At 39.0% G+C, this 24816-nt stretch overlaps 2 protein-coding genes across 4 annotated transcripts; one reads left to right on the forward strand and one right to left on the reverse strand.

Annotated features, from left to right (window-relative positions):
• Window positions 1-3579: 3579 nt before the first annotated feature.
• On the reverse strand, window positions 3580-12579 carry MDH1B (malate dehydrogenase 1B). Its single transcript, XM_063161391.1, has 8 exons — window positions 12229-12579; window positions 11160-11294; window positions 10868-11010; window positions 9646-10148; window positions 8563-8704; window positions 7466-7629; window positions 6192-6331; window positions 3580-5510 (listed from the first exon to the last, which is right to left on the reverse strand). The coding sequence occupies exons 1-8, from the start codon at window positions 12382-12384 to the stop codon at window positions 5454-5456; spliced, it is 1440 nt and encodes a 479-aa protein (XP_063017461.1). The 5' UTR covers window positions 12385-12579; the 3' UTR covers window positions 3580-5453.
• A 450-nt stretch (window positions 12580-13029) lies between these two features.
• FASTKD2 (FAST kinase domains 2) lies at window positions 13030-23586 on the forward strand. 3 transcript variants are annotated; one of them, XM_063162351.1, is made up of 12 exons: window positions 13030-13081; window positions 13656-14423; window positions 14831-14934; window positions 16356-16464; window positions 17806-17929; window positions 19057-19196; window positions 19472-19644; window positions 20031-20194; window positions 20698-20916; window positions 21759-21843; window positions 22878-22992; window positions 23439-23586. In XM_063162351.1, exons 2-12 carry the CDS (start codon window positions 13764-13766, stop codon window positions 23556-23558), a joined length of 2013 nt encoding a protein of 670 aa, XP_063018421.1. In that variant the 5' UTR covers window positions 13030-13081; window positions 13656-13763; the 3' UTR covers window positions 23559-23586. The 3 variants fall into 3 exon arrangements, with proteins under 3 accessions (XP_063018421.1, XP_063018418.1, XP_063018420.1); XM_063162348.1 differs by lacking the exon at window positions 13030-13081 and adding an exon at window positions 13113-13301; XM_063162350.1 differs by lacking the exon at window positions 13030-13081 and adding an exon at window positions 13309-13444.
• Window positions 23587-24816: the final 1230 nt, after the last annotated feature.

The following is a 24816-nucleotide window of genomic DNA, read 5'->3' on the forward strand; positions in this document are numbered from 1 at the left end:
AGAGGGCATATCTACACCAAACTCTTCCTCAGATTCACTGATTGCAATTATTCAAAAGTATTTTCTACAATTTTCAAGCAAAACTAAAGTTTTAGGCTGAGCTAACATTATTTCTTATTGAGCTGTTATGGAAGGGGAAAACAAAGCTTAACCATGTACCTACTTACATTAACAACTGTGAAAGCAAAAGTAGTTACGTCCCTGCAGTAGTGGAAACTGAATGTCTCCCCTCAGGATTTATTTCACTAATGCTCTAAACTACATTATATTTCCAATCACAGAAATGTAAGTATGAATTAACTAGTAGTAACTATCTTTCAGATAACACTGCAATTGCAAAACACTAGGAATAATGGATCTAGGTCACACAAGATTCCAAAGGCAATCTATATCGTTTATTGTGCAGAACAAAGGGAAAGTTTGCTAAAATAAATAAAAATTTAAGAGTTGGAAATTATCTAAAACTTAAATAATAAATTTGATGTTAAATCTGAACTTAAACAAATGTTCACTTCTTACATTTTTTCAGTTAGAATCATTGATCATTTGTCATAAACATGACAGAATACTGGCCATTTATGAAGCATAAATATTCAATGATCTAAAATTATTGAGTCTACCATAAATATGCTCCTCACCATTTTAATTGGTGAAAGCTGCTATTTGTGTTTCAGTCTCTAAATTTCAGCCATAACCTAAATTTAGATGCTTAAAATATTGAGATACAGATTTGTTTTAATAGTCTTTTTCATTCAAGACTACAATGGCACAGTTTTTACTGTAGTCCTTCTTTGAAAAAAATACCACTATGTTTCTTTTCCACTATTCTATTTTCTTTCTTACTAAGGGTTCTGCAAAACAACAGCTCTGTCCAGCATTTACACAGGCACATAAGTTTGCCTATAGATAGATATTCATATGCAATATATATGAAAATATGATACAACTGTTCCTAAAATAGCTGCAGTAGTAGAAGTCTCTGCATAACTTGACAGAAAAGTTCATGTACAGAAATCAGTGAAATCAGAAGACACAGCGCAATGAATTAAACAAAAGTGTTTGGTGAAAGCTACATGTAGCAATCTAGAAGGTAGACTTACAAATGCACAGCTTACCTCCTTTATTTTCTCTGTACCAGAGGTACATAAAATAAAGAAAGTGGACAGGAAGAATGTAAAAATATTCAGGTTAAACTCACTTAAATTAGAACTCATTAGAATTTGCTCACTCAAATAAGAACAGATCCACTGACTTACTGAGTTACACGGCATGCATAAAATATGAATGCTTGATACTTACTGTAAGATGACCAGATCTCTGTCCAGTACAACACAATGTCTAACATTTAAATCACCCAAATGGAAAAACACACTATAGTCTTGTACTAGGGTATTCATAGTCTCAAAGTCAACCATGTATTTATGTGTTTTACCAAATTACATCATATCTATGAACCCTCTTTCCAAAAAGTTACAGAAGACATTATTAATGTATGTACAGTCTACACTTTCATATACAAAACTCTGTGGACAGTCCAGATCTTGACTGCAGTGGGAGTGCCTGGGTGAAACAAAGAGAATCTACTTCAGTGTTAGCACATGAACAAAACGTGAAAGCACAAGCAGTATCTGCTGCCCATGAAATCTGAAGTAACTTTGCCCATTGATACACTCTTTCAGCCTGTGTTATATATCAGTTACTTGTGTGCTTTAATAGTGAAAAACACTTAAAAAACAAACAAAAAATTAAAATTATGTACAAATACTCAGGAAGTAAATTGTTACAGTTAACAGTCCTGGTCCCATTAACATGAATACTCTTATGTGCAAAACAAGGATAGCCTTTTTCTTGACTCTTAGTGAAATGTGAAAGAAAAGTGACACTTGATTACTTACATGTACTTGTTTGACATACAGGTTCTCAGAATATGTACTTTAGCAAATAAAATGTATTTTGAAGCATGTTACATAATTAAATTAAAGTACAGAGAAAGACGAGCCACATGAAGTAAGGCAGAAACCTCCCAACAGATCAATCAACTTGATCACAGAGACTTTTCTTTTGAAATCAGACAACATATGATGAACATCTTAAATATACATAAAAGAACCTACAGTTACTTATGTTTCCTGTGAAGGGTGAAGATATTCTATGTTTTATTCAAAGGCCAAAATTATTGTCTCCTCTTAAATACAGCAGCTGCGCTTACCTTCCTCTCATTACTTACTGAAGGTCCAGAAGTCAGATGACACTGACAGAGAAGTCCAGTAGTTTGTTTTACAGCACTTAAAAGTTGACTTCAAGACACAGTTCTAAAGGTTTTGCTTTTAAATTAAAGCTGCTCACAACAAATGCCTAGCAAAGGCCCAGATCAAAGTATCAGGTAATTGTCTAAGCAGTCAAAACAGAGAACACTAATTAATTAGTAATAAATATCCTGAATTATTAAAGATAAAACTTCTTTGATCTTTGTTTCAAAGCTTTTTTTTTTTTTTATGATTGGAGTGCAATATTTCTAAATTGAGAGGCCTTTACTAAGCATTTCCCAGTTGCTGAGAAACTGTTGCTATAGAGACTGAAAATGAGGTAGAAGCTGACAGAGTAATGCAGAAAGCACAGTGTGCTGTAACAAAGAGTTGGGGCAGCTACACAAAGAAGAAAAATAGTAAGCCCTAGTGGTAATGTCCTAGAACTAGAATTGTTCAGACCAACCACAAAGCTCTTCAGCATACCCAAATGCTAGGGTTTAAGAGGAATCTATATATAACATTTGTAAGACACATACAACTTAAAGACCTTCTCATAAATTTTTTAACGGTTACCATAACAGCCAGGTAGAAAGAGTCATCGATACCATGAATATCCTGCATACATAACATGACTTAGGGACTTGGGAAAAAATGTGTCCCAGAAATTGGTTATTACTTATAGAAAATCCGAACTTACTGATGACTAAGTACTAAGTAATAGCTGTAACCAACGTTGAATATGTTACCATATTTTAGCTTTCCTATTATTTTTTTCTTTCTTTTTCTCCTAAAAAAAAAGCTAGGAATAAAAGCTTTTCCATTCACTTATGCTTCATGAGAAAAGACCTGAATTCCCCTGCACACCACTAGACAAATCCAGTTAGAATAATTTAGGATAGGTGAGACATCCCAAGCAGCTTTTTCTTTCTGCTCCCCGTCTCTGAGAAGAGAGCTTTTCAGCTGGTGACTCAGAAGTCAGATAGGTCTACTTATATATAGCAGGAAAAGGTATTTTCCCTCTCATTAACAGCTGTGCACTGCTGGTGCTTGACCTGCAGGTTGTTTGAACTATCTCCACTGGCAGAATAAAGGAATTCAAAGAGTAAGATTGCTAAAGCCTATTCATATAGAAAAAGCCCAAATGTAAATACATATTAGAGAAGCTAACTTTTCTATCTTGGAAAATGAATTATAGAAAAAACAGGTAGTTTTTAGAGACTACTGGACTGGTAGCATCCCTCCCAGCTATTTTCTCCTGAGACATCTGCCTCCAGATGCTCCTCAGAAACTCAGCCAATCTTCTGTGCATACACTACTGGAAACTAATTCCCTGGGGACTACTTCCCATGAAATGAATGGTTCCCAACCCTTCTCTTCAAGTCTTTTAACAACACCTACCTCTACAATTTCCATGTGAACTATTCCATGAAGATACTTACAATAATATCTCAGTTCCTCTAAATGTTGCTTCTCCCATATACACTTTGCATAGAATCCCAGATTCTTCCAGACCACTTGTGATAGTCCAGCTCTCTGAGCTCCTCTTCCTAAGACCAGCAAGACACCCCTCCCAGTCCTGTCCTAATCAGACAGTAAATTATCTTGGTTTCCTCATATAAGAAGTCTTCCCCCATTCAGAGCTTGAACCTCCATTTGAACAGAAATAATGAATTTATTGCAACTATATGTAACTGATTCAAAGAACAGGAAGCTTTCTATTTTGTTTCAAACATATCTGATTAAAAAATTAGCAAGTACAGGAACATCATTAACACAATCTTCATCATTTAAGACACCAAAGATGCAAGTAAAAGTGGTTCCTCAACAATTCCGTTTAAACAAGAATTTAATTATGTTTGACTTAAAACACATGAGTATTCTCTTGAAACTCATTAAATAAATAAGAAAAACATGGAAACAAAGATGAACTTGTCACTAAGGAGATATATAAAAATATTTTTTGTTTAAAAATCAATTTTTCCTAAGAAGATATTTTATTACAAAAACACTGTGTTTCAGTACCTCTGAAAAAAATATTTGGAATTACAAAAGATCTACTCACTGTATGTGACAGTCCTCAAATTTTTCATATGAACATTTTAGGCATTAAACTATGTTTTTGCAATAGTTTATTGGTCTGAAAAAACCCACTTGCATGGTTAGATGCAAATGAAATCTTAGACTCATTAAAATCAGTAGTAATTTTACTTTGGTCTACAGGTTAAAAATGTTACATTTGTGCTGGTTTTGAAATTTTTTTCCACCTAGAGATTTCCCAGATTTTTTTAATGAGGAAAATACTGCAAAAGCTACAGCAATGTTTAGACTTTCTTTTTAGTTTGCTCTTTTGGGCAATGGAAACCTTATTTAATATGAGAATTTCCAGCATTTTTTTCTCCAGAAAACTCTAGCTAAAGTGACCCAGTAGGTAAGGTTTCCATTTCTGTTTAAAAAAAAAAAGGCAAAACATGAGCTATTTTTGCTAGCCTCCTAAAATACTTCCACATGCAAGGAGATAAAGCAGGGCACTTTGGGAATACTTGAACACCTGATACTGATGTCACAGGAGAAGGCCACAACTAAGCACATTGCTGCTAGCAGTGTTAAGGCCTCTGCTTAGCATTGCATGCTGACACAAGAGGAACAGGACAGCTCTACAGAACAGCAGTGCCATACAGGTAGAGAGCAGACAGGGAAGGACACTCTTATCTCATTGGGAATTCCCTGTCTGGGTTAAACAAGATCATGGTTAGCCAAATAATTAAATCCTGCATTCATGAAGAATGTCTTACTGTGTCTTTAGCCCTTTCCCAAAAACCAACCATGGAAAACCAAAAGGTTTTGTGCTCAGTAGAGGCTCTGGGTATCTAACTCGGAAAAGTTTCCCCATTCTTCAGCCCATCCTTAATGGCGAAGAACAGCTCATAATAAAGAATAGGCTGATACTGAAAAGAATCTGAAGGAAGGGAGAAAGAAAACAAAGTAGGAAAAAGGTCTATAGAAATGAAAATTAGAAAGAAATTGTGAGAACATTGGAAAAGAGCAGGAATTTCACAACCTGAAAATAGAGGGAAAAGTGAAAAAACAAAACTGAAACATGATTTAGTGTTTATCTGTTCTTCTTTTGATGAATGAGGACAAAACTTGAAAAGCAAAATGATAGGAAAAGCAGTAGAGAAACACGTGGGAGAAGATGTGGAGTTTTTATTCTGCTTCATATGGATGCATTTCATTTATTTCCTTTAGTGCAACGAGCTTTTCCTAAATGAAAGAAAAAGCATATTTTAATACAACCCGTTCTTTTAATCTGCACTAATTTCTAGCACAAACTTAAAATATGTTAAAACAAAGTAATCCTTACAAATTACTAGTATGACTGAAGATCACAGAACCTGATTAAAGCTGGAATGTAGAGTTTGGGACCAGTCTTTTTAAAAATTTCAATAGTACAAATAAATTCTTTTTGTCTCACTAAGTGACAAGAGGTTCATTATGAAAATAGTACTCAATGATTTTGTATTTTCTGAAAAATCCCTAATTCTAGTAAGCCTTCATTCATGCAAAGTCACAGCCATAAATATGCCAAAAGATATGTATACTAGCATAGACATACTCTGAATGCAATATAAGCAAAATCAACATAGAATGTAGAAACATTAAATGAAATATTTCTGTTTTGCACAAAGTATGCAGAACTTTGGGGTGCAAATTCAACATGTACATAGGTAAACTTATTTTATCATCTCCTTTTGGGCAGAACAGTTGTCTGTTAATTTCAATACACAAACCTTACCTTACACTTATAAATACCCAGTCTTTACCATGCCTAAGTGCATGTGTGCAGTTTGTACATCTAACACTTAAAGGTCTGTGCTCAAAGTTGTGTCACAACGTGCCCATAGGTGGCAGAATGGGCATACACAAGACTCAAGTAACCCTCACCTGAACCAGCTCATGGCCTAAGCGCCACAGAACTTTTTGGGTAGTTTCATTAATTTCTAGTTCTGTCATGGCTTCCCAGTTACCATTCTGGAGCCTCACTGGCATAGAGAAGATAATTCCTTCAGGAATGCAAAACTGACCTGAAGAAGAGGGGGGGGAAAAGGACAAAACATGTTATTTCTGATTACATCCTCACCAGTGTCAACACTAAGTCCTACAGACTTGCAAAAGTCTACAACTGTAAGATCTCATTATAAATGGAGACTGCCTTTTTCAATCTACAGATCAAAAAAGAATGTCCCTTTTACTGTAACTTTGTATTTCAGTTAGATGTGCATGAATTATAGCATCAGATGTGTTTGGGCTGCAAGAGACCTTTAAAGGTCTCTAGTTCAACCCTCCTGCCATGGGCAGGGACATCTTCAAATGTAACTGAGCCCCATCCAAGTTGACCTTGAATGTTTCCAGGGTTGAGACGTCTCCCACCTCTCTGGGCAGCTTGTTCCACTGTCTTATCACATTCATTGTAAAAAAACTTAATTATATCTAATCTAAATTGACCCTCCTTCACTTTAAATCCATTGCCCATTCTCCTATTGCAACAGGTCCTGCTAAAACATTTGTCCCCATCTTCCTTAGAAGAACTTTTAAGCACTGGGAGGTGCTATAAGGTCTCTCCAGAACCTTTTCTTCTCCAGAGCCTTTTCTTTTCCAGGCTGAACAACCTCAGCTCTCTCAGCCTGTTTTCATAAGAGAGGCATCCCTGTGATCATTTCATGAGGCCCTCCTTTGGACCATCTCCAACAGGCGTCTTTCCTGTGTTGTAATAACACAATTGTGTATCAGTTGTGCATCTTAAAAAAGGGGAAAAATTATTGATTTCATAAGGGTTAAATGGCTGCTGTGAAATATTCCTCTTATTGGTTTACATAACAACACAAGAGGAACACACTTTCATTGGCTAGGCTCTAAGAATTATAAAGAGTTCTTGCACAAAACACATACATCAGAAAAGCATTTAAACGAAAAGACTAAGAGATCATTTGCAAAAAGACAACATTAACCTAAGAGATGCCTCTGAAAAGTGAGCATTATCACAAGCTCTGTTAGATTTGGAAGTTCTTATGATGAAACAAACTCTTAGCCTCACACGATTTGTTTTACAAGATTTTATTAAATGAAAAATACTGATTAAAAATAACATTATAGATGAGGAAAGCTATTATATGCAGGGCAAAGCTACAAGAGAACATGTGAAGCAAAACCAGCTTTACCTTCACTAAGTATTCCCACAGAAATGATCTCCTCAGAAGGAGAGCCATGGTACCAGTACCGCAGCACCGTGGCTATGGCATGAGCAGGTAACATTCCCTTGCAACGGGACACCCGGGAACCCAGCGTGCTCTGCGCCGACACCAGCTCTGAGTGGATCCATTCGCTGCCAACAAAACATGGAGAGAAAAAGCATGACAAACTAAGATGACTGAGGAAGAGTAGTTTTCTAAAGAAAAAAGAACTAAACCTGAGGAAAGAAAATAGTCAAAACTTACTCAAACATCGCTGCTGAAAGCAAGGCATTTTTACAGACAGAGAAAAAAGTCTAACAAAGTTAGGCCATTTACTTAAGTCTTAACCTCTATTATTACTGTAATTTATATTTTACATGTAATTTAATATTTTATATGTAATTGATATATTACTGTCTTCTGTAAGAGCCTAGCCACAAACCAGTCTGCCTGTGAGAGGTTCAGTACAAGCCTAGAACATAGAAATGTCTGCTCTCCAGTAAATGCTAAGTCTAGACTAGAGTGGGAGCTCCAGATAGCCAGGCCTGGATGTATGTAACATCTGCTGCCCCCTCACTGCACCCACCCTTTCTCTGCTACTGTTCCTTCCACAGGAAGCTATCTACTTGCTAGGTATCCTTTTCACATATATTACCAAATCATCTGTCTTGGGAAACTGACAACATTAGTATGCTCAGACCTATTCCATGTAATTCAGGTTCAGAAATCTATTTAATACCATTTCAAAGTTCCTTCATGCAAACTAGACATCTAAATCACTACCTGGACTTCTATCACTTCTTATAAACTGCTCATGATATAAGAGAAATCCATTTAAAATGTAGGAAAAATATAGTTATAAACAGAGTTGGCAGGAGAGTGCAGTAGCACAGCACTAGGATCTACCCAACTTCTTTTGCAGATGGAGTACCTCAACTTGTGTTTTCCTTTATGTACAGTGCCAATCAGTAAGGACAAATCTTGAAAACAAAAACATTTCTTGTTGTTTTATTAGACAATCCAGATAAGCATGGATTAAAAGCAATTATTTAATTTTACTTGAAAGAAATAAATCTGTACTGTACCTATCATAAATCATATTCAACAAAGGACGTTGAAAATTAGGAGGGCCCCGAATAGCACATTCATATCCATAAAGTTTTGCATGTGACAAATCAATGCAGTTAGACCCAGTAATATTGCCCCAAACAATCACATCTTTAACTCCTGCAACAAAGGAAAGTGAAAAGACAAATACTTTCAGAAAAATGGGCTTCATAAATCCTTTTCAAAATGAATTATTCAAATCTGTGCCCTGCCTTGGTAGCAGAAATTATTTGACCTGAAAAATGCAACCAAGTTCTCCCTAACATATGAAACCTCATCACAAGCTGAAAAAGAAGCTTTAATTTATATCATGTTACTGTAAATAATAGACAAAATCTAGTAAATCTTTAACTCTTAAAACAGTCAAATCATATTGCAAACATACAGCTAGGTTTCTTTTAAAATCCTCTAAAAACAAATATAAAAACACTAAAAAACTATCATTAAAAAAACTACCTGCTTTGGGGCAAAAGGATTTTCTCAAATAACCTGTTGATAGACTATTCAGTCTCTTAACTTGCTTTTCTATTTTATTAGGCTTCAAAATATCTAGACTTTTCATCAATGACCAGTTCTAGCCATGCAACACTCACAGAATCCTGATGCTGAGCAGACTGTCAGAGCACCCCTTTGCTATGCAGTGCAGAACTGTGCAAATAAAACAAAGCTATAACAATTGACCTGAAAATGGAAGTTAATTAACCTCAAAATAATACTACAACACAGTTCTACTTTACTCTCATTATCTGCACAGCAGTATGTTGTCATGTTTATTCACAGCTCCAAAACAACAATGCACTACAGAGTGCAAATGCAATCTTGAAGTCCTAGTTCCCAATCTGCAAAACAATTGTCTTCCTTAGCATATTTCCAGCATGAAATACACACCAGAGTGGCAGGGCTGCATCTCAGAGCTAGCAAAGACTCTGGCATTTTGTACAGCCAAGAAATTCAGTGGGTGCACCACTGTGCATTTCTGCATGCACATCAACTGTGTTCTGGGATTAAATATATACTCTTGAAGGTGCACTGAATTCCCCAAATGCTAAATAAACATTCACCTGCTGTGTTCATATTCAGCTTCCTGGCCAGCATGGCTTTAGCTGCACTTTCCCAGGATGTTGAAATGGCAATTATATTTTCAGGCCTAATGGATGGGCCATACATCCTTAACATTGTTGCCTTAAGGTTTGCAAAGGTTTTTCCTGATGAAATGATTTTGACCTCACTCTTGGCATTCTTCTCAATCAAGGGGGCATACACTTGGCAGATCTCACTCACTTCTCTGATGTAGTTCTCAAGGGATTGGACTTCAAGGTTTAAGAGGACATCATCAAGAACAATGATAACATCAGCATCAATAAAAGCCTGATCTGTTTTTGTGTGCTCTGAAATACTGCGGAGAAGTGGGAATGCCATGTCTTCAGCTTCCATTACAATGCCGTGAAGCATTTCCTTAAACTGCTCAGTGTCAAGCAAATGGATACTGATTTCTGTGGTCATCCCAAACACTTCTCCATTTGCCAACAGCGGGATCAGATGATAACAGATTGGAGCTGATGCACTGGTAAGAGAGCATGTAGAAAAGTTACAGTTAACAATGAACCACTGCTTGTTTGGAAGTATTACATAAACACAAAGGTGTTTATTTTGTACTAGATTACACTTAAAAGATACCATTAGCTTGTACCCTTTACTGCTCCTTTTGTCATTTTAACAGGTTAAGAATTAGGAGTTGGGTCCTCCTTTCATTCCTGAAGCCTTTCATTTGAAGTCTTCTCCATCCTGTGCATTTCAGTCAATGCCACCACTTAAAATTTATGTCTTTATAGAACCACAATTTTTTAAGGTGCTCTATTAGGACCACTAGAAATACAGGAATTACTATAAGTAATGACCTACTCTTTACCTACTCTAATATTTCCAACAACATTTAATGCAAGATAGCTGCACCATAAAATTTCTAGCTTATTTTGCTAGAAAATTTCTTGCTTATTTCTAGCTTATACTTCTTTTTCCCTAAACTGATCTGAGGTCCAAATGATGCCTGTTCATACCCCTCATTTTGAACTGGTGTAGAACCTAACAAAACCATAAATTATTTCTAAGTCATATACTAATTGCAAAGTTAAATACTAATAGTGAGGGTGCAGAACCAAGTCAATTCATGAAATTACAGGGATTTGTGATTAACTTCAGATGGTTACACCTGTTATATGTGATAGGAAAAAGTGCATTCTTCTGAACAGAGTAAAAGTTCACAGATACTCTCTTCACTCTCACCTGGTAATCCAGATCTGCATAGGATTGATAAGACTTTTAATCTCTTCATCCTCTTTTACAATTTCAAGATGTGCCCGCAGGTTCTCCTCAGCAATGGCTAACATCTCCTCACTCAGCATCATTGAAGTGATGCCATAATACTTCTAAGAACAAAAAGGATGATCCCTAAGCAAATGGCAGTCCAAACCCATCAAGGTAACATTAACAATTGCTTTATTTTATGTTTGAAGGAGGAAAAAGGAACAACAATGTTGTACAACGTGGGCTTACAGTATTAAAGGCAGCTTATTACCTGAGCATATTCCAGAAAATCATTCAGTCCTCCCAGAAGCTGACCCTTCCCTCCACGGTCCAACAGTTCTCTCCAAATGATAGGAGACTGACTGTGTTTCCATCCATTTGTTTCACAAATGTCATGAAGCCACTGCTGATGACATCCCCACCAGATGTTTTAATACATCACATTTGATAACATTTAAACATTACAACTACAAGCATTTCTTACTATTTCCTCTCAATATATAATTACAAGGTGCTTCAGAATTTAATTCCCAGTGGGTACAAAATGCAGGAATAACACAAAGCAAGGTATGGTGATACAGTGGGACAGCTCACCTCCAGGTCTGGATTTCACTTAGTTGTCTTAGTGGTACAGAAGGCAGCAATGTTGTGAAGCAGAGAGTAATCTGAGGATTCTTACTGAGCCACAGAAGGTAAGTAAGATGAAGAGGTTAATTGCTTCTCACTTAACTGTTTGAGTTACTTGGTGGAGGTGTAAAGCAAAATACACAAGGTAATAAATACCACAGTACTGTCTATTTCATGGAGTAAGACTGCAGTTTTTTTCAGAGCCTTATAGGCAGCATGTCTATGACATAAGTATACTCAGACAGGCCCATCCACACTGTAAACAAATATGTGATATTTAACTTCATACTTCCACTGTAATTCAAAGCCCTTGAATGCCACAAAGGCTCTTGACAAGAAAGAACTCTGAAGGTATATGTAATCACAGTGAGCAAAAGATTTACAGGCTGAACGGCCATTTATACTTTAAAAAATACCCCAGAAAACCAAGCAAGCAAGTAAAACCACCTTGAACTTTTTATTGACATAATAGAGTTGAGGCTGGTCCACACTCTGTGCCCATTTTCTGTAGTAAAACTCAGAGATGTCAGTTGCTCAAAACATTGTAACCTTTCCTCTGCATGGCTCTCACAGCCAGAAATGCTTCTGCAGCACCTCTATCTACAGAGCCAACCACTTATACAGGAGAAGAAGAAACATACTGCAGATAAGCACATTTCTTGGTTTGTAGAGCACTGGAGCACCTACCAGCTACTTGATTTACAATCTCTTACCTCCCACTTGTCAGGGTGCTGAGTAATCTTGTGAACCCTGAAGTTGGGCAAGTTAGTCTGGAGATAGTCAGCCAGGAGTTCAGCTTTGGCATAGTAAGGGCAGTTTGCCTTACCTGCAAACATAGCAACAGCAGCACAATTGGATGGTTTTGTCATTCACTGATACGGGCTTAAAAGACCAAACATTGTTTATTGTGAGCTAGCTAAGGAAGAGTAATTCTGCAGGTGAAAAACATTCCCGAGCCAGCGTCCAAGGGGCCGAGGAGGCCACTCCTGGGGGCACAGCAGCAGAGATGCTGACGCCTCGTCGGCGGGATGAGGGGGAGCGCTGACCCGGGACCACCTGAGGCTGCGCTCCGTGCGAACACGGCTCCCGGAGAGCCGCAAAGGGGCACGGGGGTAAGCCTGCACACAGGGCCACTGCTGCAAGCACGGAGAGCTGCCCTGCCCGGCTCCCGGTACAAGGTGCCGCTGCCGGAGCTGCCCCTCCCGGCTCCCGGTGCAAGGTGCCGCTGCCGGAGCTGCCCCGCCCGGCTCCCGGTGCAAGGTGCCGCTGCCGGAGCTGCCCCGCCCGGCTCCCGGTGCAAGGTGCCGCTGCCGGAGCTGCCCCGCCCGGCTCCCGGTACAAGGTTCCACCGCCGCCGGTGCAGCCCACCCGGCTCCCGGCTCTCCCCTCACCCGCCACCACGAACTTGGCCATGCGCGCGCCGCCCTCCAACGGTCGCTTTGGCGTTGCTCAGCAACGCGCCGCGCGCCGCGGCAGTTTGTCCCTCGGCCCGCGCCGTCCGTCCCGCGCGGCCCGCCGGGAGCTGGGGGCGCGCCGGGCCCGGTGTCACGGCGGTGCGCGTGCGAGGTAACGCGTCCGCGGGAGCCCCGGCCCTGCTCGGCGCCAGCGCCGCCGTTCCTGCGGCGTGCTCCGAGCCGCTGCGGAGCCGCCGAAAGACCTCTGTCCTCGTGTACTGTCCCGCCCTGCTGGGCAGCGCCCCCAGGGCCAGCGGGAAGTGATCCCGAAAGCCAGCGGCTTGTCCCCGGCACCGGGAGAGCGAGCGCCCGCGAGTGTGCCGGGATGGCAGGCAGGCTGGGGCAGGCTGGCGGGTGGGATCCCGTTACCCGCTGCTGAAAGTCTGCAGGGACCCTCCAGAGCCCGGGTGGGAGACGCGTGTACTTGGGGAAAGGTCCTTAAGAAAAAGACTCTGCTTCCCGGCAGAGCTGGCAGGTAGAGCAGCAAGGAGGAAGCAAGAGCTGCCCTTGTGCTGGGATATTTGACTGAAATGTAGGAGACCAAATAAAAGCCTCTCTGCAAATCATTTTCCGGAGGTCTTTTACCAAATCTTCTCCCTTCCTGTAAAACTGTGCAGATTTGGCAATTGAAACCGGGGGAGTTGAAAGTCTGGTAACTAATCCTTAATTTTTAATTGTTTCTACAGATGTGTGATCTTGTGCAGTTTCTCCAGGACTGTTTCCACTGGTAGAATGTCATCGGATCCCTTACTTTGAGTTGGCGTTTCAAATCTGTTCATGAGACATTAGCAGAAATGAATAATAAAATAAGTTATTTGTTAAATACTGTCAGATGTGTGCATAGGTACAGTTCCGTGCTCACTCCCAAATCTTCAGCCACAACAAGAAAACACATTTTGTGGATTGGCAGATACAGGGATCCCTTAGGAAATGTGAACTTCAGGAAATTACTTATAAATATTTTGCCTTCTCTGCATGGATCGTCTCTTCGATTTGCATCTCAAAAGACAGATGTTTATAGCACAGGTGCAGAGGCTTTGGTGAGCGAGAAGGCTTCCCAGAGCTCCTTGGAAGTTGAAAAGTTGGATGATGCTGGGAGCTTCAAAGCGAAGCGTGCTGTGGATCACAGTGACCCGTTCTTTACCAGCCTCCAGAAGTGCTCCTGTCCTTGCGACGCGCTGGACCTGGCTGCAGAGGCGGCTGTTTCCATCAAGCACTACACAAACGCTCTGACCATGGCCTGGAGGCTCTACAAGAACCTGTCGGAGGAGCAGCAGCGCTACGAGAGGCAGCTGATCTTCGAGCACCCGGCTTTCGCGAAGCTGTGCCAGCAGCTGCTGCGCGACGCGCGCAGGGTGACGCGCGGGGACCTGGTGTTCAGCCTGCACGCCCTGGTGAACCTCGGCGTGCCGCAGAACACGCTCCTGCTCCAGACCCTGGTGAGGGTGTGCCAGGTACGTGGGAAAACCCTGCTCCTCAGTTTGGGCTGGATGACCAGCGGGTAATTCTGGGAAGCTGTGCAGCATCAGAGAGAGTTGGGTTACATCCCTGATTTAGTCTGATGGTCCGTGGAAACAGTTCCCATAATTCATTTGTGTGTGTTTCTAATTTCCTTAACTTTTGAAACCACTGCCTGATTTTGGATTTAAAAGAAAACAGAAATCTCACAAATCATTACCTCTTCCAAGTCAACTAAGTTTGACTGACGTGAGACCTTGTGGGTTCTGTAGAACTAAAGCTTGTAAATTGACTTTTCAGGGGGGGAAAGAAAATGGCAGTTACAGATTAAAAGTAGTCAGTTTTTCTTTTCTGAAACTTTTACTGATTTGAAATAATCCGACATTGTCAAAACTTTTAACAGGAGAAGCTCAATCAACTTGATAACCGATGTATCTCAGTTTTGGCAACTACTTTAGCAGGGATGGATAAAGACAAGAATGTGAGCGCTCTTCAAGCTGGATTACAGTGAGAAAAATATATCTTTCACATGTCCTTCATATTTAAATGTTGTTGAAATGCTTGTCTGTTAGAAATCATCCAGGGTATGTCTGCACACAAAATACATTTTGTGGTTTTAGGATTTAAATGATCCCATGACATTAGAGCTGTGTTAGACGGTGAATTTTGGCACTGTCTTTGCAGTTTCAAGGAGGAGGGCTTCCACTGGTAAAGGGTGCTAGGCTGCTTTGCAGGGGATTGTGTTCTGACTGCAGCTCCACCAGTGCAGGTTTTTTGTGATGTTGATCAAGTCCCTTCACATATCTATCCCTTTTTCATCTGTATGCAGACAGGAGATAATGAGACCATCTTACTTAGGGACCTGTCTGATTTTTCATGATGAAAAGTATTGTTTAGCAGCCTGGGAATATTTTCTTGCAGTTTAGTAATTGAAAACTTTGATGAAGACTAGTTGTGTCCAGCAAGCCCTCTGTGTAGTGGTTTATCAGAATAACTTCTTTGGCTTTTTTTCTGGGCCCGTGTGATTTATGTGTGCAACCAGAAATGCTCTTTCCCATGAGATTGATTTTACTGAGGCTATCACAAAACTTGCCATGGATTAGTACTTTTTACCCTGTATCATGTTCTGCTTTGAGAAAGTGGATGTGATGCCCAAAAACCAGTTCTCCTGGAAGCACAGGTACACAGTTCTTAAAAGTTGGTGGAAAGCAGGAGTGCCATCTACACTTTTCTGTCCTGATGTCTGGAGCTCTGGCCCATTTGCAGGGATGGGTTTCAGGGCAGTGCACTGCCTTAGAAAGTGACACTTAATATTTTTGTAGGTATGTTTACCTGTACAGGTATATTTAAGGGTGGTTCAGACCTAACAATTACAATGCCACCCACTGAGTCAGAAGAGGAGGTGCTAGGGGTGCATCTTCATCTTGTGCAGACAATCTCTGTGTTATCTCCTGTTCAGCCCACAGCACTGTTTGTTTGGTTTTGTTCCTCACTTGCATCCAGTTGTTGTCTGTGTCCATTCCTGAGTTTCCTGTCTGTTTCAGAACTAGCCCGCGCATCGATGATTTGAAGATAAAAATATGCAATTTTCTTTTTCTGCAGAAGGTTGTTAATTCCTTGAGGCTTAACAGCACTCATATTTGCACTGTTGCTTGTGCAGTCTGCTCAGGTCCCTGCTGTTAAGTGTATTAGCAACAACAATTCATCTATCAGGATTAACATTAAGAAAGCATTTATAATTGTTTCCATGTGTAAAATATCTGTGTTGCAGCTATGTCATGTAGTCTTGTCAGCATTAAAAAAAAAGGAAGATGAGAGAAGAGCAAGGAATTGCAGCTTTCACTTGGGGGCTACATCAGTGAGAGTTGGGGGGTACTTACCTGTTTGTGCTGAAATGAGGAGAGCTCTTGTGTGTGTTTCTCCATCAGGTTACTAGTGGAGCAGCGCATTTCAAGCATCAGAGACATCTTTATTCTGCAAAACCTGATGAAATGCCTGGGAAAAGATGCTCCAGTTTTTCTGAAAAAGAAATTAGAGGTAAAGTTAGTTGGAGGCTCATTTTTACTCCCACAAAGCCTCTGCTCTTGCATAGTTTATAAATTGTGTATGGTTCTTTGCAGACACTGAAAGAGAAAATGTAATAGAAAGGTAACTGTATTTGCCGTATGTATCAGAGTCCAGCTATATCTGTAGGAGGAACTTATATTTGGAGGCTGGTAATAAAACAGATTGAGGCAGTAAAACAGCAGTGCCCTCACCTCTTTGAGTGGCCATGTGGTGTTTCATAGAAGCGCTCACAGGCTGTTTCCTGGTTCCCTTGCCCAGCCTGTGGCTGAAGAAGGTGACAGGAAAGTGGTTGGTGCTGAGGCCAAGTCCAGTAACTGTACAGGGCAGGAGGACTGGAGGCAGTGAGATGCCAGAACTCCCCAAGCTCATGGTGTTGCTTTCCTGTGTATGTGGTAGGTCCCCTGGGAAATACAATGGCTGGGAGCAGGCTGTAGGTATTATGGCAGGGTTACTGGGATTTGTCCCCTGATTTAAAAATCCTTTTGGAAACCTTCTTTCAAACAGGGCCTACTGGTGTTTTCATCACATAACTGTAGGGTTCTGATGTCAGAGGTTTTAATAGCATTCATGAAACATCATAAAACTGAGAGGAAAATAACATTTGCACTTGTTAACTACAGAGAGCACGTAATATTCTGAGCCCACAGGGTGCTATATTTTTACAGGGCAATTTCTTTTAGATGAATTTTGTATTTAATCTCTGATATGTATACAGTGAAAATATTGTATTTTAACAGTCAATTTGTAGTTTAATTTTTACTCTCATTTATATCAAGCTAATGATGGCTTTTATAAATGAAGTCTCCTTTCTGGCATCAGAGCTGACTCTGCCTCAGTCTACATTTGTAGCTGGGTGTTTATGTAAAATACAGGCCACTCACATACTGTTAAATCACTTTGGAGGCTTACAGTTTTCATGCACATGCAAAACCATAATTGGACTGCTATGAACTTTTAAGTTAACTGTGTCTATTTTATTTCTGCTTCTTTCTTAAAAGTTGGTAGAAGATGTGTATTCACCTTATTTGGAAATGACCTTTAATGAGGCTTTTTTCTTTTAAAATAACCTTATAAAGGCAAATTGCTGGGAACTTGTGTAGTGACACATGTCTGGACCACTTGACCTGCTATAATTGTGTATTAAGAAATTTACAGTAGTTATTATATGCTTTTACTGTTTTTTGCTTCTTTTTCTTTCCTATAAATCTGAACTAAGGACTTTGGGAAAGTTTTGGTGATAATGTCTTCACCAGAAAGCAATGATAATATACCCGAAGAATGAAGGATTTAATAAACTCTGGTTCACTTTAGATGGCAGTTCTGAGAGAAATAGATGGTTTGACTTTTCCAAATGCGCTGCGTATGTTTTTGGCTCTTGCTGCAATGAATTATTGTTCCCTTCCAATCCTGAATCCCTGCAGTAAAAAGATCCAGGGTAAGAAAAAAATATGTTAATTAAATTTCCCTTCCTTATACCAAATTCTTCCTAATTATTGTCTCGTCTCCCTTTTCTGATTTCCTTTAAAACTCAGGAAACGTCTTTGTTTTACAGGATATTTTAGTTATGTGGAGCCATTTGACAAGCAGCAGGACAGAAAATTACTGATCAATAATAAAAGCAAATAGCTCTTGTCAGCTCTGCCCTTCTTAACATTTATCTGACTTACATATTTTTCTTTAATTTTTTCTGTACACATATTTAAGAAAAAGAATTTAATTTAGCAAGGAAAAGAGATTTCAAATAAAATTTTATAACAAATCTGAATTGGAAATTGGCAACTTACAGGATGGATTGGTGACTTAGTGTAATTAGTTGGTAAACTAAAGGGAAAATAGCGTTTCCTTGATTACTGGATTTAATTATTGACTACTGCTTAATAGCCTCATGCTGTATCCCACAAAAATATTAAATGAAAGCTAATGCTTTCACCTCTCTCTGTACCTTTCCAAAACATGGCTTAAGTATATGTGGTCAGTATGTGTTGATTCATGCTTAAAATACATAAGAATTTGTGTCTCAAAAAGCATGAAAGTAGCAAAATAGCATTCTTAATAGAAATTACCCAGAAGTGTTGAGGCTGCTTGTACAGTTTTTATTTGTCCTGGTCATTCATATATGTTAGGGCACAATGTTTAATTGCACATCCTGCCTTCTCCCATAGGATTTCCACCAAACTCAGCACATAGGTCTGGTGGCATACACAGAGGGAGCAGTGACTTTCTTCAGCATTTTTTTGGTGCATGCTGAAAATCAAAAATCCTGGAACAGAAGACATCCTGGGAACACAATCTTCTTACTTATTTTGTTAATTTGTTCCCTTTTGCTGATTGATGTATTGTAGCTTGATTCTGGCTCAGTTTGCTTTCTTCTGTCTCTCAGTTTTTTAATGTGTTTTAGCTCATTCGAGCTTTGCCTAGCTAGTCAGAGTCTTCTACAGTTTCTTATCATATTTTTCCCTTCCTCCACCCCTTAACCAAACTGTTCCTACAATGTCTCAATGTCTCCAACCTACAGCTCCCATTGCTTTTTATGATTTGTCCTTCATTAATCTTCTGTTGCAGAAAATGTCCATGATGTTCCATTTCGGCAGTTAATTCTCATTCTGGAAGCTTGTCACACTGTCCAGTACCGTAATGTGAAACTGTTTTCAGCGTTAGCAGACTATATTCATTCTACTGCCTACCTTTGGGACAAAAGACAGGTAAATTTTTTGAGACCAAATAATTTATAGCAATACTAATAGAGCATTTGATGCTTCCATCTTACCTTTCTTCATGTTTGTCCTTGATCTTTGGAGAACAAATGTTTATGAATACCAATCTGATGAAGCTGTTACATTTTTAAAATGCTGTTCTATTTATTGATAAGTAAAGAAACAAAAATTTGCTTTCATTTAAAATGTCTTCTATGAAATCAACAGGTAGGATCAACTTCTTTGGTTTTTTTTTTGACTTATAAAACTATCTTTTCTTTTAGATTATCCTTTTTCTCTCTTCCTGTGAGACACTTGGCTTTCAGCCTACTGAGTTGCTGGATATTTTTGCTGAGAAGGTGACAGAAGACCCTGATTTCCTTAACTTGAAAAACCTTTTGACTGTTCTTCGAGTGTATTCACGACTCAACCATGTTCCCAGAGTCCAAAAGCATCTGTAAGTTTTCATTTGGAGTGCCTGATAATATGTTACATAGTCATTACAGAGTAATGCATGGCCTCTAGTACTTAATTTTATTTGTGAAAGAGCTCATAATCCTCTTTCATTCATCTGTAAGGTAAATTGCTGTGTCTTTTCATATTTTTTCTAAATATTTTTTTTTCTCTAACTGAAAGACTAAACAGGTTCTAGACTGACCAGGCTACTAAATCTGTTCATAGGTAGCTGTATCCTCAAAGTAAGAATCAAACACTAATGTTAGATAACACAAAATACCATAATACAAGATAATAAAGATTTCTAAGATGTGTTTTTGTTAGAAATATGTACTTCATGTAGCCTTATTTGTGTACTTAGATACTTTTCTTCTCCTTTTGGAAAAGGTTTTTTGAGATTCTTCATAGCTGCTTGAACAAGTGTCTGCCTCAGATTTCCAACATAGAGCTGCTGAAGGCAGTGTATTCACTGGGCATCTTAGGATATCTTCCCCAGCGTGCCCTTGATGAGCTGCTGCAAAAGGACAGCAAGGATGAACTTGTACTGCCAGGTCAGACCTTACTTTGTCAGGTTCTTCTTTTAAACAGGATGTCTGCCTGTGTATGTAATTTGTTGTAATTGTATTAGCAGATTAGAAATTAAAGAACACAAGCATGATTAATATTAAATTTGAAGTCCTCAAGACAAAGCTAATGTAGTGATGGTGGTCTGAGTGATCTGGGTGTGCTCTAGGGAATCAAGGTTATTGTCTTGGGCCCCATGCTGGCAACAGTTTAACAGTAGGTGTTCATTTAAACATAGGCAGTCTTAACCATTGCAAATTAACTTTAGTACCTGGAGTCATGAGTGAAAGTGGGATTTGGAATGCTCTGAGCTGCAGTGAGGACCTTGGAATGGTTTGTAGGAGAATTTAGTTTCCACATTACAATTTTGTACAGCTATTAGACTAGTCAAGTGGATTTTGCTATGCTAGAACAGACTATAAATGATAATTAAATGAAAAATTCTGTGGGATAATATATTGCGTGTAATAATTTTTGTATCCTTTTTCAGATGATCCTAAGGAACAAAACACAATGATGCTTCGCTGTGTGAAAACGTGTATGGAACTTGACAGCCCATCTTTCACAAAGCCTGCCTTTGTGCCGACTGAGAATATGTCCTCATTAGTATCCTTTAATCTCAGAAAGGCTCAGGAGGCACTGATAGAACTTCTGGGAGATGAGAACATGTTTCTGCAAAATGTTCAGCTGCCATACAGATATCATATTGGTATGAAGTGATATTAACGTCATATTATTTTAATACAGATTAATAATCCTCAAAATGATGAGATGGAACTAAATTTGAATAGGGTGCAAGTGATTAAAAGTTGAAGATACAGTAATTTAACAAATTATGTCATTGATTGGTGAATCTACTTCTAAGGATGCTTCTATTAAAGTTTTTAAGTCAATTTATTAAAACTTTTATGATTTCTCTTGTTTACAAAGCTGCTTTGGAATTTTTTTTCAGGCAGCAGCAAGCACATGTTAATTGTACATAAATCCAATGTGGCCAACTTTGACAGAGTTGACATGTTAGTACCAAATTATGTTACAAAGAAAGCCAAACAGCAGCTGCCTTGTTTTCTCTTTTCTTCTCTTTTGTTCTCTTGTTTCTTCTCTGGAGTTCTGGCTAAGATGTAGGCTCTACTTTCATTTCTAAAATGGGATATGACTTCTTTTGGTTTTGTATTCCTAAATATTTCTAATGAGGAATTGGATTGCGGGAAAATCTGAGTGGGCATGGCAGACTGCGATCAAGAGTAGTTTCTTTAAATAATGATTTCACTCTATAAGGTTAAATCTGCAGTTTCCAGAAACAAATATTTTTTTTTTCTTGAGATGGGCAAGCTATAGCGCTATATTCATTGCAGGGAGGGAAAGCTATCAGTAATAATTGAATTATTAGAGAACAGCAATTAGAAACAGACCAGTAGACCAGTGATGGTGTCTATTAACTTTTTCAAATGAGCTGTTCGTTTGAAAACAATTTGAACAATTAATCGGTTCAAATGGCAACATTAATTTTAACCTCTTGCAGAGTTAAACGTTTTGTTGTTTTGTTTTCAGATTTTGAAATCAGAATGGATTCAGACAGAAAGAGGGTGCTCCCCATAACTGCAACAGATGATCATCCTGACTCCCGTGTTCAGAGGTGGTTTTTTTACTGCATATTTTTTCTAGCCTGCTAGTTTTATTTGCATGTATCCTGTCTGGTTACTTCTTTGGTTCACTGATTTGCGGAAGTAAAGTAGGTGGCTCAGTTGTTATTTGTGCTCACCAGAATAGCCAAAAGTTGCCATGCCAGTGCAGAGCAACAATTCATCCAGCTCGATACCTTCTTCTAACAGAGGCTAACATTTAACATTTCAGAGAAGGAGGCAGGAAACATCACAGTGATCTGATACTCTTGTAATGAATGCAGGTAGCAATTTTTTTTAAAGTGTTTGTCCAATTAAATATTCAGATACTCTCTCAATTCTCAAAAATTTGCATCTCAATGATATGTTATGTCAGTTAATTCAGATACTGAAATATAATTTGAATAAAAAGGATCATGATGTCCACATTTTAGGTGATTAATTTAATCTTGTGTAGAAGACTGACCTCTCAGTAACTGAAGCAGGACATATATCATTTAAGTAATGCTTAAGCAGAATTGGGTAATGCTTAACATTTATGTGCTGGATCACTGCACAGCAATGTATTTTGTACAGTTTGCTTTTTGATTAAAGGGGAGCTAGTGAATTGTGTAACAGAAACTCAGTGTTCCAAGGCATTCAGCTTTCCTCACCCTTCCAAATAGGTTATTATGGCAGGAAGTGACTGATTATGAATGTCATTAACAAAGGATCAAAGTAAATGCAGAACCTGTCAAATTAATGGAGAATGTTGGATGATCTATTTCCTTCTCATTGTGGGAGAAGTGGAGATCTAAGTACCTAATTCTGCTGTAGGTATTTGGGTAGATGCTGGTGCTTGTGTGAAGCTCATGGAAGAAAAGAGTCTAAATTACTTGAACCTGAAGAAAGAAGAAGATAATGAAATTTGTGCAGTCCTGATACTTTTGCATATCAGAAGGACAAATGTATATTCTGCAGTGCTAATGGACAATCATTGAATCATTGTCTTATAAAGTATTATTTTGCATTTTTACAGTGAAGTCTTCCCTACTTTCCTTGGTTGCAGGTTGGCTTTTCTGTTTGCTCCTGCGTCTGCCTTCTGTCTGGGTACAACACACCCCCAGGGGAAGCTGGCAATGAAGAAAAGGCATCTAAATAAACTGGGCTATCATGTGATTCTGGTGAGAAGAGCCCTGCCCTGTCCCTGTTTCTGTTAGCAGCACGGTGATGTTTGGTAGATCCGGCCTTGTTCTACAAAGCATGAAGGTTCACCAGGAATGGTGGGCTTTCTCCACAGTGGTAATTGTGTATAATTCCTAGTTAGAGGGTAGTGGTTCTGTCACTAGGGAGAAAAGAGAGAGGAACTCTAAAAGACAAGCTACTACTTAACCATTATCAGTAAATTATTAGTTAAGGGGAAGAAAATTCAAGCCATGAATTGCTTTGTACCTGAGAAACCTATGTGTCTTTGGCTTATTTCCCTGATTTTTATAGACACAATGATTCAAGTGAACTTGTTTTCAGATTACAACTTCCTGTGGCCTTCTCATTGCTGAGCACTTGGTTTGTAGGGCAGGTTAGTTTGGACAAGAGAAATAATGTACCCTGTCCTTTTAATTTCTTACAGATCCAGAACAAGAAGTTTCAGGAAATGAAAAATGAAGATGCAGTTGAGTTTTTGAAAAGAAAAATTTATTCAGAAGATGCTTTCTCTTTTTCTGAAGCAACTGTGCAGAATAATAATTAAAATAAACTAAGAGTTTTGTGTCTCCTGATTTCTCTTTTTCTTGTGTAATTTCTGGAAGGATTTTAACAGAAGAGATAAATAGTTTTATATACAACTACCTGCTCCACCATATTACTGAGTAAGAAATGGTTGTGAAATGAACACTGCCTGCTGATAGTCGGGGCTCTCTTTTGTGAGGTGGGAGCTGATTTTATTTAATGGAAGGAAATAATTGATCCAGAAAGCATTCTGACATCTATTGCTGTTACAGTGTCTTAGATTAATCTGTACTTTGCTTCCCCTCCTGCATGCTCCTAGTTAAATTTCTCTCTTTTCTAGAGCTTATCCTGGGAAAAGATGTAAGTTTAACTGTTTCAAGTGCTGTTGCAACCTAGCTCACAGCTAGGCACTAGGAGGATTTCCTCTCAATTATGTAGTTCTTTATGCAGAACTATGTATGGTAAATCAGTAAATAACTACGCCTAAGTGGTGTATTAAAAGATCCAGTCGTGTGGAAACTTTCTGAAAAAATCAATCTTGCTCAGTTTTCAGAACTTTAGGCCAGCAATGGTCCTGTTTGCCTTATGCTTTTTCTTTTGAGCCCTTTGCTTCACTGGTACTGTAATTGATTATGATGCTTCTCAGTGCAAGAACATAGATCTGCTGTCTTTATAAGCTGACTCCTCCTCTGTTTCTGATATAAGCAGTTCCACCACTATTCATAGAGGTGTTGCAATACTCAGATTTGTTCATTATACCCTGCCATGCAGCTCCGCAGACCTGTTATGTATTGGTGCAATGGATAATAGGAAAGAGCAGAGAGAACTGATACATCATTTCTGTTCTTGATAACATGTAACTGATAAAACACATTTAGTTCTGCTGGAGCTGCTCAGGTTGCTAACGGCTTGCTTGTTTCTGCCCTGTAATCAGATCTTCATTCGCTACTTTGCTGTAGCACAGTCCCAGGCCCATGGGATGAAGGGAAGCAGGGAAACAGCCATACTTGCTACAGTGCCTGTGTGCTACCTAACCGTGGAGCCCTTGCTTCACTTGCTAAGCTACAAGCACTGTGCTCTTTGTCTTTCTGAAGTAGCATGGACACATGGTCAAGGCACTACGATGATATTAAAAAGGCATTACGGTAAAGAGATAACGTGGAAAGAAACAATATGCTTAGAAAACTTCACTGCCCAACTTTTTGTGGAACATGTACGTAGAATATAGTGCATATTTATGAAGGAAGCAGTGTAACCAAAGCAGCATGGTTCCCTCTCTC

This window comes from Melospiza melodia, chromosome 8, assembly GCF_035770615.1.
Source record: "Melospiza melodia melodia isolate bMelMel2 chromosome 8, bMelMel2.pri, whole genome shotgun sequence".
Taxonomy (NCBI): Eukaryota; Metazoa; Chordata; class Aves; order Passeriformes; family Passerellidae; genus Melospiza; species Melospiza melodia.